This window comes from Oryza brachyantha, chromosome 5, assembly GCF_000231095.2.
Source record: "Oryza brachyantha chromosome 5, ObraRS2, whole genome shotgun sequence".
NCBI classification, from domain to species: Eukaryota; Viridiplantae; Streptophyta; class Magnoliopsida; order Poales; family Poaceae; genus Oryza; species Oryza brachyantha.
In genome coordinates this window covers 18,930,949-18,945,658 of record NC_023167.2, presented here as the reverse complement: position 1 = coordinate 18,945,658, position 14,710 = coordinate 18,930,949, and the positions used below count along the sequence as shown (strand labels likewise).

Sequence of the window (14,710 nt, the reverse complement as noted above, 5' to 3'; positions counted from 1 at the left end):
AAGTAGCATCGAGAAGGTCGAGAAGACGGCTAGATCTTAGAAATCAGAACGGCACCTGTTAGGTCTCAAGAAGAGAGTTACAAGAAGAGACTGCACTTGGGCACATATAACTCAGCTATCAAAACAAAGCATAAATCATCTGTCTGACGAACACACGCAACATGTTAAAAACACTCTCGAAACTGTTGTTGAATGGCGTGGACCCTCCATCATCAGCGCTCGAGGCACAGGCTCAGCTACTCCGAGCTGCTTGACTCTGCAGCTGGTCAGGATACACGCACGCCATGCTCGGCTAGCAACCCCCACTTATAACAAGGGTACTACAGCACTCAGTAGCCGGTGTGCTGCTGCCAGCCCTGGTGAGACGGCTGTGATTGGGCACTCTGGAAACCGTTCAGGCCTCCTCCCTCGGCCGGGTTCTGGTGGTGCTCCTGCGTCAGACCGCTTTGAGAGTGGTAGAAAGCTGGGTACCCATGGCCACCGAATTGGGAGTGCTGCTGCGGTTGCTGCGCCTGACGAAAGCCACCCTGCTGGCTCTGTCCCTGGAAGCCATAGAAGTGGCTCGGTGGAACCGCTGACGTAGCTCTTGAACCAGCACCATGAAGCCACATTGCAGAATTGTCGCCCTGAAGGGAATATCACAAGTAATTCATGAATTATCACATATATCGCATATCAAGTTTCTGAAGGAAAACAAGGATTGCTTGCGGTTGTTACCTGCTGGAGGGCCATATATTGATTGGGATCTTTGTATGGTGTGCTCAATGCTTCATCGAACCCAAGATTTGTTGATGCAGAGGCAGCATTCTGATTAAGATTGAAATTTCCTTGAAGATTACTAGAGCTTCCAAAGCCTCCATAACCAGAGATCACTGAAGAAGGCTGCTGTTGTAAGCTTGTAGCCGATAGGTTGTTCTTGTATTGCTGCGGCAGCACATTCATATTGTACTTCATGGCACCTCCTGGTACAGCAGCAGCAGGAGACTGGTGGAAAGGTCCATTACTAGAGTATGCTTGCTGGAAGGCAGCTGATGGTAGGTAAGCAGCAGGGTAGTTCTGTGCTAAATACGGATACCCAATCATATTCGCAAAAGGCGCCAGTGGTACAGTTGGCTGAGAGTAAGGATGGACTAATTGCTGAGGAAGAGGAGGCCCTGTTGGTACACTAGTACTTGGAAGATTCTGTGTAGATTGAGTGTTCGAGAAAACTCCAGGCTTCAGAGCCTGAAACATATATTTATGTTAAGAAAATTAGAGAATATACTTGTGGCTGAATGATAACTGCATAGGCAAAAACTTCCAGCACCATACGCCCTTGTAATTCATCTTTAAAATAAATAAAGGATGTGGGGCCTCTCTCTTCCTAAAGTTATACTTCTTTGAATATGAATCTGGGAAAAAAACACCATGAAAAAGTGAGCTTGCGTAATTAAATTACCTCTTGCATGGAGATTGCTGGTCCAGTAGTAGTTGGTGCAGCTGAGTTATATTTTGTAGCCATAGATTGTGCTGCTAGCAAAGGTGATAGAGTGAAGTCCAAGTCCCGAAGAGGTGCAATGTTTGACCCCAATAGGCTGTTGTGTAATGAATTTGCTTGCTGGGGGACAAACAAGTTCAGTAAGAATTACGTAGGAGCACAATTAGCTGATTTGAATAAACATGCAAGCAGAAGGCAGAAGAATAGAAAGACCAGCTAATGAAGCCAAAAATAGCCAATTCAAATGTTCTAGACAATTCCAGAATGAAGCAATGGTTTACATCTGCGGTTGATATCTTGAGATAAGAGTTATTATGAGAAAAAGAATGGGTCTAATATCAAGGTTAAACTGCTAAATATCTTATTGTAGCAAGCTTAGCTTGGCTAAAACCACTTAAAAACTGTTAATAAACTATCACAAATTACATCATACTAGTCCAAGAAGAGTTAAATGATTACCAGCTAACGAACCAGCAAAATACTTGAATCTCCTTAAGATTCTCAAGGAAAAAACTAAAACAAATTTGAAACAATTTCTCTTTCAGAAACATATTGACAGATGAAAATGAAGATTTTAGGAAGAAGTGGCCAATTACCAGCAAATTTGAAAGGTGGGAAAGGGTGTGTGCAGCGTTTCCTTGTGAGGAATCCATTGTGCTTGGCTGTGTAGTATTTGCATATGCAGCACTTGAATCAGACGGTAGGTTATATTGAAGACCAGCATGATCAAGCACTTCTTGTCTCAAGACATCAGGCTGTGAAACAGAAGGTACATCAAGGTTCTCCATGTTACTTCCTATAATAGAATCATCATGGTTCTCATTTCCTGGTGAAGTAACTGTGCCACTATCATAATAATCTTGATCTCTGCAAGATTAAAAAAAAAAGTCATTCCAGTCATGTCACAAGCAATATGTGCCGTGGATAAAGACAGCAGGAATGAAATTAACCTTGAATCAATTTGATCTATAGGTACAGATTCCTCTAGAACAGGCAATACATTGTTATCATCAGGGATCCTTGATGGAACAGGGAGAAGCCCAGAAAACGCTCCAGATTCAAAACTGCCAAAGCTCAAAGTCACACAATCTGAGCCAGTAACTTGCAGGTGATCAGGAATTATAACTGCAGGGTTATCTTCAGCTAATTTTGTTGCAACCAACTCTTCGTTATGTAGGATTAGACCCTGGAAGTTTTCTGTGGCTAAATCTACATCAGCATTGGAATCCTCAACTGCAAGAACAGTAAAGAGAAATTAGCATTCACATGCAGGTCATGCCCTCATGCCAAAGCCAGAATGCAACAGCATCCAGGAAAAGAAAGCAACCAAAAAGGAACATAGGATGTAAAAACATAATCACAATAAACTGCATGTCTGGACACAAAACTATGACATAGTAATGCATTGCTGACAAGCATGCGTTACAAAACTTAGTGCAAGATGACTGTCTATTCGTAAAGAAATCTAACAGCATGGCGCCTGAACTCTGAAGATATTACTTGGACAGTAGGGGAATGTCTACTGCTAAAAAGGTGCAGCAACTAACATAGATCTAATTTGTCCAGTGAAATTGGTTACTTTGCCAGTTGCCATGACTACCTGCCTAACTATTGAAACAGAGATGCATTCAACATGACCAGGGATAAATGAACCTGTCATATTAACTTAGAAATTGGTAATGTAAAATTACATGATGTAATTTGTATTTCACGCCAACATAAGCAAAAAGTATTTACTAATAAATGATACGCTGCCTTTCCAATGCTAGCAAATGCAACAAGTTATAACACCAAAGATCATATGGACACTACAAATAAATATCATTGGATTTCAAAATGGTAATTGGTAAGAAATACAGCTAAACATAGTTTGTAAACTCAGATCTACACTCACCTTCATCTTCTGTAAGAGAATTCTTCTGCGGTAGATAGGTACTCGAGTCCTGAAGCAGCTCATCATTATATTCAGAATTGCCTCCATGATGTTCCAAGTGTCTCTCGGAAGCATTTACCGATGCGATTGCAGCTGGTTTGTTCTCATCAAAATGAGAATTTTCATGAGGGTTAATCACACCAGCAACCAGCGTAGATGACTGTAGTGATGACTCATATAATGACTGGTCGCCTGATGTCTCAGGTAGGGCTGATTGATTTCCTGATTGTGGCTCGTCCTTAGGTCTGTCAACAAGCAGCCAATCATTATCATAGGTCTGCTTGTTGACAGCTGCTGAGAGATTGTGATCCTTGACATGAATAGAATCTTGAGCAGAATGTAACCCCTGGTCAGGATCTGTTGGTAAAACTGTGGTAGCAGATTGTTTCAAGTTCTGGTTCACGGTAGTGGGCAAAGAAGGGTATTGTCCAGCATATCCTTTGTCTGCGGAAACAGCAGGCTTGCTAGAAGACTGTTTTGCCTGAGGCCTGCCCATTTTCACAATATCGGCCATTGACAACTGACCTGGTGTCCCAGACCAGCCGTGCTGAAACCCAGATGACGATTGTGGCGGTACTGATGGTCCATCCGCAACCACACTTTTGTTTACAGAGGAACTACATGTAAAAAGGAGCACAGATACCCCCAAAGAGTGAAAAAAACATTATGAATCATCATTGTATCAGATCAAATTTCTATTGTGCATTAACTGTCATGTGTGATGCATCATCCAAATTCATCCAGATACCATATTGTTCATTTGAGTCTAAAACAGCATTCAAATGATAGGGTCTCAGAAGAATTATACAAACATATGGACTACTGAGTTACATTCATCTAACAAGAGAATTGTTTTGTAAAAAAAAAACATTCAGTTTGCATGGAATTCTACATATAGCAGCAGAATCAACAATAATGCAAAATGAGCATATTACGAAAAGGCAAAGGTTCCCGAGAAAAAGACAGGTAGAAAAATGTTATGCCTTCAAAAGATACAGGCTTGCATAAAATCCTTTTCTTAAACTATGCAGCAAAAGGGATATGCTCTCTTTACCTTGGAACTGTCTGCTTCTGAGTGGGATTGATTGATGTCATACCAGGCCCCGAGATTGACCTTGAAGCCACATTGTCTGAATATTAAAATGAACCAAAAAAAGGTCACAAGGAAGTACAACCAATGTATATTGAAGACAACGGTGTTGTTTCCTATTACCAATGGAGCTCGAATGGAAAGAACTGTTCCTTCCACCTCGATCTGTACCGCCTCTTACACCTCGACTGGCAGCATTACTTGTCGCTCGAGATCTTGGCTCAGGAATCTCTTTGACCTATGTAAGTGCCAACAACTATAGGTGTAAGTTCATCAATGCTAGAGATTTTCAAATGACAACCAAAACTCCAAAAGATTAGTTCAATATGCTGAATTTATACGCAAGGAATCAATCAGACAAAAAGCAAATCGTTACATGAACAAAATGTCTTCTTCATGGGTAGCGATGATAATGAATTGTATTGGGCAACCTAATCAAAGCTGAGTGCTGGTTATGAAATAAAGCGAATAATGCAATTAGGGCACACCTCTTTTTTCTTATCACGCTTGCTCTTTACCTCTTGAAAAGTATCTGAAAAAAATGGTACACAAAATATCAATTTTAACATAACTGGCAGAGCAAACTAAAATAAACATAAGCGGTTTACATTGGGTTGCTTGCCACATATAGACAGTTTAAACCGACAAAAAAAACAGATGGTACTATCAACAAAGACATAACAAAAGAATGTGGGACGAAGATAAAATTGGCATAATAATATGAGATGAAATTCAGAAAAGAGTGTTTGTATTGCATACAGAACAACCACAAATTTGCCTCAAACATATGTAGAATACGTGCAAGTGTGTACAGCAAACAGTGCTCCAAAACCCGGCTCTAGGCACTGACTCGGCAGCAATTTGGCACCAGGACGAGAGCAGCCACCACGACTTGCCCCTAATCGACAAGTTAGGCAGGCGAGCATCGAGCGCAGGTAAGTAGTTCGTGGGAGAGAAGGAGATCACGAGGAAGAGGCAAGGAAGGAGGGGAAGGGTGCGGAAGTGTCGACTATCGAGGAGACAACGATACGATGGGAAAGATTAGGATTCCGAAAGAAAGTGAAATCCGACAGCTCTGATTTAATGGTAGTATATGCCCTCTTGGCCCATAAAAAACCCATAATTAGAGAGGGTTTTGTTTGCTCACTCCTGCCTTTCTCCCCCTCTCTGTGACACAGCAACAGACGACATGGCGGTGGGGGGGGGGGGCAGCAAATGTGGACAGGAAGATTGGCCTGCTGCCTTTCTCCTCTCTCTTGGTTCTTCCTCTTCCTCTCTTCCAGTTTCCCTAGTGCCCCTCTCACTCTCTTCTTCCTCACTTTCCATGTCTTACCCTCTCTTATCATCTCTTCTCCGTCATCTTCCCATCCATATTACTCTGTATCAAATGGCCGCCAAGGTGCCGCTGAATCAGTTTAGGCGTTAGTCACACCCCCCCCCCCCCCCAACCACCTGACTAGCATGACAGCAAATAAGATATTTAATATGTAGTCATGGTGCAGCATATAAACTCTGAACAAGCAAATAAGATAAATGACACCTCTATGCTGTTTCCAGAAACTGCATTATGATTTTCACAAATGAGGTATTCAGCTGACAATACCCACTCCTGGCCTATCCACTATCATCCGTACACTCATAAACTTAGCAGCAAGAGTCAAGGAGAGTGACTTCTGTTAAGAAAAGCTATAACACAAATATACAATTCCATCCATACAAAGTTGTATAAGTCAAACTAAGAAAAATAGTGTGGAGAAGTCATATGTGGAATAGATAAGCTGCCAACTGTTTTGAGCTATGGCAGTTAATCTTTATTCAACTTCCCAGATCACAGAAAATGAATGCAGTTTGAAGGATAAAATAGTAGAGGCCAAGACTAATATCACAAATCACTGAAATCTCAGAAACTTGCTACTACAGAGATACAGAAGCCAAAGGTTATAAAGTTCTAACACTACCATATAAACAAACTAAAGGTGGGCCTGAGTTGCCTACTCCCATTGATAGGACCAGTAAAATCAGTAAATATCATACAGTAGTCTGTTTCATCAGATACATATGATAGAGTTACACTTGCCCCATGTCCATTGGTAAGGTTAGCACATCCTAAAATCTAATGATGAAAATGTTTCAATAGAACAATCCGTGATGCACACATTTTTTTAAAAAAATGCAAAAATTAGAACACAGAAGAGAGCAACAAGAGCCCAAGCGAATACACTAAAACCCCTAACATACTGTATGAACAGAAACTCAGCAACAACCCTGCAGAAACAGCGCATCCTGATTTCACAAGTATAATGTAAATAACCATTTTGGAAGCAACAGCAATACTAAACGTTTCTGCTTTTAGCCAATATGCCAAGCCAGAGGGTCCACCTCCACTCCCAATCTAACGATTTCACTCTTTCCCAGCTACTGCCAATATGCCAAGCTAAATTTACCACAATCATCTTTCCCAGTCCAGCAGCTAACTTTAGCGTGCTGTATATTTACTAGAAAGGTCAGTAAATTGGCCCAAAAGGCAAATCTCAAGTCATGAACTCGTTCCACTCCTTCCATCCTACATACTCCTGCGAAAGATATAGATAATCACTCTTTCAAATTTCAGGAGTTCATCTGTTTTCCTCCCAATAATCTCAACTATTTCCTAAAACCAAAAGATAAGAAACAAAAGGAGACTGGGTTCCTAGATATAACCAGCAGCATCGACCTAACCGCTAGTTCAGAATAGGAAACGCTTTAACATTTAGCACGAAACCTAAACAGAAACCCTATAAATGTACAACGAGAAGAAGTTTCGCAGGAGCCCAAAGGACAACCAGATGGCCAAATCTATCAAAGCTAAAGTCATAAACGGATAAATCATGGTCAAATCGACAGGAGGCTCCGGAAGAAAAAAAAACTAATAGGAGCATCGCATCCGTGGCCCGCACGCTCACAGCGCAGCCATGACAGAGACCAGGTAACGAATCATCCCAATCGGAAAAGGGGCACGCGGCGGTAAGAATCTTCTAGAACCCTAACGACGACGAGAGCTGCAGGCGCCGACGCATCCAGGGAAGAACCCGTGCGGAGACCGCGAGATAAGCGCGAAATCGCGGGCGAGGGGGGTGGGGGCGGGGACGAAGAGAGCGGAAACGGGGGACCCGACCTTGGGAGAGTAGGCGGCTGACCGCCTCGTCGGGGTCCATGCCGCAGTCCCGCAGCGCCGCGTAGATCTCCGCCTCCGGGCGGTTCACGATCTCCTTCAGGCTCTGCACCAGCTTCCTCGACGCTGCCGGGACGGGGCCCGCGGCCGCCGCCCCCTTCCCTCCACCCGCGCCGCCGCCAGTCATCCTCGCCGCCGTAGATCCCCCCGCCTCCTCCTCCTCCTCCTCCTCCTCCTCCCCCACCCTCCGCGCGCGGGGAAGCCCCTGGAAACCCGGGGAGCGACCGGGCGCCTCTGCGGCGGCGGCGCGGCGGCGGCTAGCTTCGGTTTCGGCTGCTCCCACTTTGCGCTCTCCCACGCAACGGCGGCCTAATTCCAAAACCCTTCCTCCCCTCGCTCCCCGTTTCGCCGAGCTTTATATAGCTGGGGTTGATGGATGGATCGATGGATTGTGGAGGAGGAATAAATATGGGGCTTTACTCTTTTTTATTTTTTCATCATTCCGTGTTTAGCAGTAACTTATATACAAATTGAAAATTGCTTTAATAGGTCACCTGGATGTTGAAGATGCTATTTGACCCTTCGTTTATATATTTATCCTTAGATAATTCTATATATTTATTACTATAACGAAACGAAGTGTTGGACGTCAACGTCCAATATGCATAACATTATAAATAAACTAAATAAAAGTACAATAAAATTCTACAAAAAATATAATATGTAGCACACGTAACATTGTAAAAAAGCTAAATAATAAAAAATAAAGTATAAAACTCTAGATAAAAGAAAGTTCGGACAAAATGGTTTGCCCCTTCGGTATTGCAGGCTAACATGTGAGTCCATGAGCACATGGGGCCATAGGTCAGTCTGCAATGCTACTAAGAAACTCGAGTCAGTCCGTCTATATACCCTTAAATAATTCAGATAAGATCTAGTGTCATGTGGGTTCTAAGCAAACATTGAATGATATATCATACAAAACAGTTGCATGATCTCAACTTAATTGATCTTATTTTTAACTTGATTACCTATATAATATTAAAGAAGCCAGAGGGTGAATTTGGATTTCTCAAATATATGGATTTATTAGAAAAGAATAAGATATTACGTAAGACAATTGAAGTGAATGTAGTTGACTCGTTGATAAGAGACGTGATGTGACCAACTTATTGATGACGCTAAATTGGCTTCTCGAGGCCAGCGATAGCACTATCCTCGTAGTACGAGATGGCACTGTCCTCTTGCAGTCGTCGAGGATATGTGCTTTCTATGTGGTCTTTGACTCCATTTTGGCACATAGCTTTGGTTATGTCATGTAACAAAGTGATGTCATTATTTCAAAGGAAGAAGCAGTCACAACGGACAATAGAAATGCACAATGGTGTAGTTTTTTACGCCTTAATCATGAAGTTTTGTCATTTTCGAAAATGCTTATGTTGGTCTGGTATTGAATCAACCCATAAAACTCGACTCGGACCTCTGAGATAAACCCAAAACTAAAGGTGAAGATGAGAGGGGTTGTCGGAGGTCATACCCCGTCCAACACAAATTAATTTTATGCATAGTACATCTAACTATTAGATAATTAAGCTAAGTAACAATGTATTAGGTAAAAGACTCATGGGTCTAACTCAATGTCTAAATAGTATATCATCGTTGGGCGAGACGAAATGTCTATAACTTAATGGTTTTGTTAGCCTTGCCATAACATTTTCAAACTCCTATTTAGCCACCAGTCTTTACAATTGAATAGAAGCATGGGGTGTTTCATGACAGCATGCTAACGAATAAATGCTTTCTCCTATAGGGTGATATATAAGTAGTATGTTAATTTGTTATTAAAAAATATGCAACGATAATATGCAACGATAAATTGTCACGTAAGAGGTTAGCTATCTAAAATACGTAGTAATATATTTGCAGGTATGTTTATGATCATATGTGTAATTTCATTAAAACTCATTTTAATATTTACAAAACCCTGTAAATCAACTAGATTGGTCCTATTGCAAACTTGGCGTGTAATTAATGATGGGGGTTGGTTGGCCCGTGGGGTAATCCTTGGTTGACTCTAGTGAAAACAAGTAAACTAGACTAGAGTCGGCCATGGATTACTCATGTGTCGATCCTCACTCATCCGTAGACATGTCGTTTCAAGTCTATGTCAGAATTTCCCAAGTGGCCCATCCCATGACTTGATTACTTGTATTTTAGGTAATGGGTTAAACAAAACAGTGTTTTTCCTTACTACTACAATGTTCGACCCCAAAGCAGAAATAACAAATATCCAATAAAGAAGTTACTTAGATAATATTTGAAGAAAACACAAGGTAACATTTTGTTTTTTTTTCAAATACAATTATGTATTGGGAATAAGAAGATATGTCACGAGTGGGTGGAAGAGTGAAGTTGACTCACAGTTCAGAGATGAGGTGGTACTAACTTATTGACGACGCTAAATTGGCTTGGCAAGGCTGGCAATGGCTTCACCCTTGTTGTATGAACATCGAGGAGACATGGTTTCCACGTAATCTTTGACTTAGTTTTGGCATGTAGATTTGTCCTATATACTAGGGGGTGTTTGGATCCTCAGGGATTTTTTTAAGTCCCTGTCACATCGAATATTTGGACACTAATTAGAAGTATTAAATATATACTATTAATAAAACCCACCTCATATTCGAGACTATTTCGCGTGACGAATCTATTGAACCTAATTAGTCCATGATTAGCGAATGTGATGCTACAGTAAACATTTGCTAATCGTGGATTAATTAGGCTTAAAAAATTTATCTAATGAAATAGCATTTATTTATGCGATTAGTTTTGTTGTCAGTTTATATTTAATACTCTCAATTAATGTCCAAACATCCGATGTGACAGGGGACAAAAAAAAATCCTTGGATCCAAACAACTACTGAAAATGCATCTAGGCCCCTAATTTGTTTTGGTGATTAATGACAATCAAATGATGAGGACTAATGACGTGTGTGAGAATGTGAAGGTATAAATAGTTCTCATGAAAAAGTTGTTGTTGTGCCGCCCACGTGAAAAGAGAAGTAAAGTCGGTATATTCGTGTTGGCGCGTGTATTTACTTTAAATTTGAGTCAACTAGGAATGCCGTACTATAAAGAGGGGTGTGCAAATGAAATCTAGGAATGAATCCGGTGCTCGAAAATATTTTTGAAGTACATCTTTTGCTATCTTTTTGAAGTTGTGCTGGAAATTACGGAAGTTCCGAAGGTACTGTCGAAACTTCCGAAGGGGTCAGAATCAGTTCTATATGTTTAACGGAAGTTCCGAAGGGGCCAAAATCAGTTCTCTAAGATTCACAGAAATTCCGAAGGAGACCTTCGGAAGTTCCAAAGGAGCCAGAATCGGTTTTGTATGTTTAACGGAAGTTTCGGTCAAGACCTTCGGAACTTCCGTGAATCTATCAGAACCGATTCTGGCTCATTCGGAACTTCCGAATGTCTCTTTCGGAACTTCCATGAATCTTACAAAACCGATTCTAGCCCCTTCGGAACTTCCGAAGGTCTCCTTCTTCAGAACTTCCGATTCTAGCAAAAGATTCCTTCTTCAGAACTTCCGAAGGTCTCCTTCGGAAGTTCCGAAGGGGCCAGAATCGGTTCTGTAAGATTCACGGAAGTTCCGAAGGAGACCTTCGAAAGTTCCAAATGAGCTAGAATCGGTTCTGTAAGATTCACGGAAATTCCGAAGGAGACCTTCGGAAGTTCCGAAGGGGCCAGAATCGGTTTTGTAAGATTCACGGAAGTTCCGAAGGTAGTTCCGAATGAGTCAGAATCGGTTCTGTAAGATTCACGGAAGTTCCGAAGGTCTTGACCGGAACTTCCATTGACTTGACTTTTCGCAGTTGACTTTGAATTTTCTAAGTGCTGGGGGCTGCTATTTTGAACTGACCGAAAGTTCCGAAGGAGACCTTCGGAAGTTCTGAAGAAGAAATCTTTTGCCTCCAATGGGCAGAAATTGAGAGGGGGGTATAAATACCCCCAACCACTCAAGCTAGGGTTGCTGCTTCATTTGTTCATCTCTATGCCCTTCGCTTGCTTTTCTCGAGATTCACTTTGAGCCTTGTTTTCTCACTTCCGCCTCTCCACGGATCTAAGTGATTTGGATTTTGTGTGTAAGAGAGTTGGTTGGTTTGAGTGATTGCCGTTGACTTTGTGAGAAATTTCGTGAGCACTAGATTCATTCTAAGATCTTTTTGCTACCTTGTTACTCTTGGTGGTTGAGGACACCTAGACGGCTAGGCGTCGTTCCTCGAGACACCGAATCTCTTGTGGTGCGCCGGGAAAAGGTTTGTGAAGGTTGGATCTCACCTCCAAAAGGTAAGAGATACCTCGAGTGAGGGGAAGTGCACGAGTGCAACCCCGAGGAAAGGGTTGTGGAACCCGGCTCAAGTTTGAGCTCCTCAACGGAGAGTACAATCCCCTCAAGGATTGGAACTTTGGTAAAAAGTCTCCGTCTACACTTGTGGTGAAATCTCTCTAACTTGTTATTTAAGCTTTGCTTTTGGTTGCCGCGTATACTCTAGTTGCTGTTTGTGCAAAGCTTGGAGGTGGTTTGCTTATTTAAGTTTTGGTTGGCTAGATCTACTCCTTTCTCGTTCTAGATCTGGTGCTATCGGAAGTTCCGAAGATCAACGGAACTTCCGAAGGCCGGAAGTTCTGAAGCCACTGACCGGAACTTTCGAAAGTCTCAGCTTCTGCTTTTTAGGCTTAATTTTTTAAATCGCCTATTCACCCCCCTCTAGACATTGATATACTCTTTCAACTACTAGGTGACGACGGATCATTGGTGTGGCCACTTCAAGAGGAGGAGCGATCATATTTGTTAGGAAAACATAGGCACATCGGAGACATGGATTTAACACGGAAACTCTTGCAGAAAAAATCACGGGCCAGCCAACAATACCCACTATGATGTGATGATTACAACGTAGGAGAATAACAACGGGCCATCGCACCCTTCGCGTGCAGCTTATAAGAGATATATAAAGAGAAAAACTAGAGTCCTAATAGGAAATAATAGTAGTCTTATTAGGAAACTCTATGAGTGTTAAAGGAAAAAAAAGACTAGAGTCTTATTAGGAAACTAATAATACAATCCAGATACATCACATACTGTAATTTGGATCATATATTTATCTTTAACAATAATAGACCAGAAAAGATGTACAACATTGTTGTCCTATTACGCCCAATGAGATAGTAATGTCATTTTCGAATGGACTTAATGTTAGCATAGCATTCAATCGGCCCATACAACTTGACTCAAAAAACCCAAGGACAAGCCTAAAATGAGAGACAAAGATATAGAACCCCCAGAGATGAGGCCCCTCTAAGACTGTTGGTTCTCTCCCATATCTAAATACTGTTAGCGTCGCTATATGAGACAACATATCTACAACTTAATTATTTATATTAGGCTTGCAAAATTTTATAAAGCTCCATCTCTGCTAGTATTCGAAATCGACTAAAAGCATTTGTCTCTTCTATAGTTGTAGTATTCCGGGGGTTCCCAGGCACCCGGTCTAGAAAATCTTTTAGTTATAGTTGATATATGTTTACCACATATGCATCTCTCTCAATCCAATCTCAGGTGCCCATAGCAGTATAAACTCAGTTCAAACCACTAAAAAGTAAGTGAGAGACACCATTCTATATTTTGTTATAGCTCCACTCCTGTCAGCATGCTAACGAATAAAATACTTTCTCATATAGTGTGATACACGAGTAGCATGTTAATTTGTTATGTAATATATTTGCGATGAACTGTGTCAATAAGATGTTAACTGCCTAAAATACACTATTTGTCAATATACTTTATGGTCATATGTGTAAATTCATTTACTACTGGCTGTAATCTTTACGAAAGCCTACAAATACTGCATTGACTCTATTGCAAAGAGGGTGTGCCGTACTGCCGTTTCAAGACCGGGAGGAATCCCTGTCCACATTAATGAGAAGATTACAATCATCAATCACGTTTGTAATTAATGCGGGGCATAAAACAACACGGGTACACGTGATGACCCACACAAAGTCACACAGGTCTCGATGTCTATATATATCGAGCAATCTTCATGTGGGCCCAGGCCTTGACCGGATCAACGCCGAACTGACGGCCCGGCCCAATATAGACTCGTTCGGGCCTTACGTGGTAATGCCGTTCCGGCCCAGCTTGTGGCTGCATCCGTTCTAGCCCGCCAAAGTTTTCCCGAGTGCCGCGTCACCGCGTTATGAAACGAACCCAAAGCTCATCAGCAATCAGGTGACTAGGTTCAGCCCAAAAAACCTGCAGTTTTCCGTCTTTTTTATTCATGCACATTTTAATATTTATTGTTAAAAATAAATTAGTTTAAATTATTTTCCAATTTATACCATTTACTAGTTGAATGTTCACGCCTTGCTATGGATAAAACAAACAGAAATATTGTATAAGGAGATCTCATTCCCATCCGCTCGTATGGTATCCTCTAATCGGTTCCGATTTCCGTCTACGTATCGTATTAGACAGTAGGGGTACATATATCTACTTTAACTAATTAACTTGATTATCTATTTATTGCCAACTAATTAATATGTTTCTCAATTTATTCTTAACTAATTTACACGATTCTATGTTTCTTCTATAATCTAATATACATATCTACATGTATTCAAATTCAAATACGGAGTGATCGACTTTAACTCTGAAACACAACGTTTAATTTTATTCATAGCACTGGATAGTGTTTACTTCATTGTTAAACATGGCATAACAAATGGTCTGATGTATACAAAGGCATGTGTCTCCTCGCTGCAGCTACACATTTTATACATGTCACACATGTAATAATATTAAACCTGATACCTATTAGATATTGATTGGTACCGATGATTGACGATGACAACTGATGCGGTCAATACTCAAATATGATAACAGCTAGCGTAAGGCTTCTTAGGTATGGAATAGTCATCTTGGTATCAATTGATACCACCCTAGTATCAATTGGTGCTAACCGAGTATCAGTTGTTACCGACTTGGTATCA

The 14,710-nt window shown here is 41.2% G+C and overlaps 1 protein-coding gene across 1 annotated transcript; it reads right to left on the bottom strand.

The window, feature by feature from the left end:
• Window positions 1-3: 3 nt before the first annotated feature.
• LOC102700994 lies at window positions 4-8,070 on the bottom strand. Its single transcript, XM_006654737.3, has 10 exons — window positions 7,655-8,070; window positions 4,989-5,032; window positions 4,624-4,738; window positions 4,465-4,540; window positions 3,372-4,027; window positions 2,428-2,710; window positions 2,074-2,344; window positions 1,439-1,597; window positions 718-1,224; window positions 4-626 (listed from the first exon to the last, which is right to left on the bottom strand). The coding sequence occupies exons 1-10, from the start codon at window positions 7,836-7,838 to the stop codon at window positions 330-332; spliced, it is 2,592 nt and encodes an 863-aa protein (XP_006654800.2). The 5' UTR covers window positions 7,839-8,070; the 3' UTR covers window positions 4-329.
• Between the last annotated feature and the right edge of the window lie 6,640 nt (window positions 8,071-14,710).

Excerpts from the sequence above, each read along its gene's own strand:
- LOC102700994 (XM_006654737.3), bottom strand. The coding sequence starts at position 7,838 with ATGACTGGCGGCGGCGCGGGTGGAGGGAAGGGGGCGGCGGCCGCGGGC. Across the intron at positions 4,739-4,988 it reads AGCGTGATAAGAAAAAAGAG|GTCAAAGAGATTCCTGAGCC; the intron begins GTGTGCCCTAAT and ends GCACTTACATAG. Across the intron at positions 627-717 it reads AATATATGGCCCTCCAGCAG|GGCGACAATTCTGCAATGTG; the intron begins GTAACAACCGCA and ends TATTCCCTTCAG.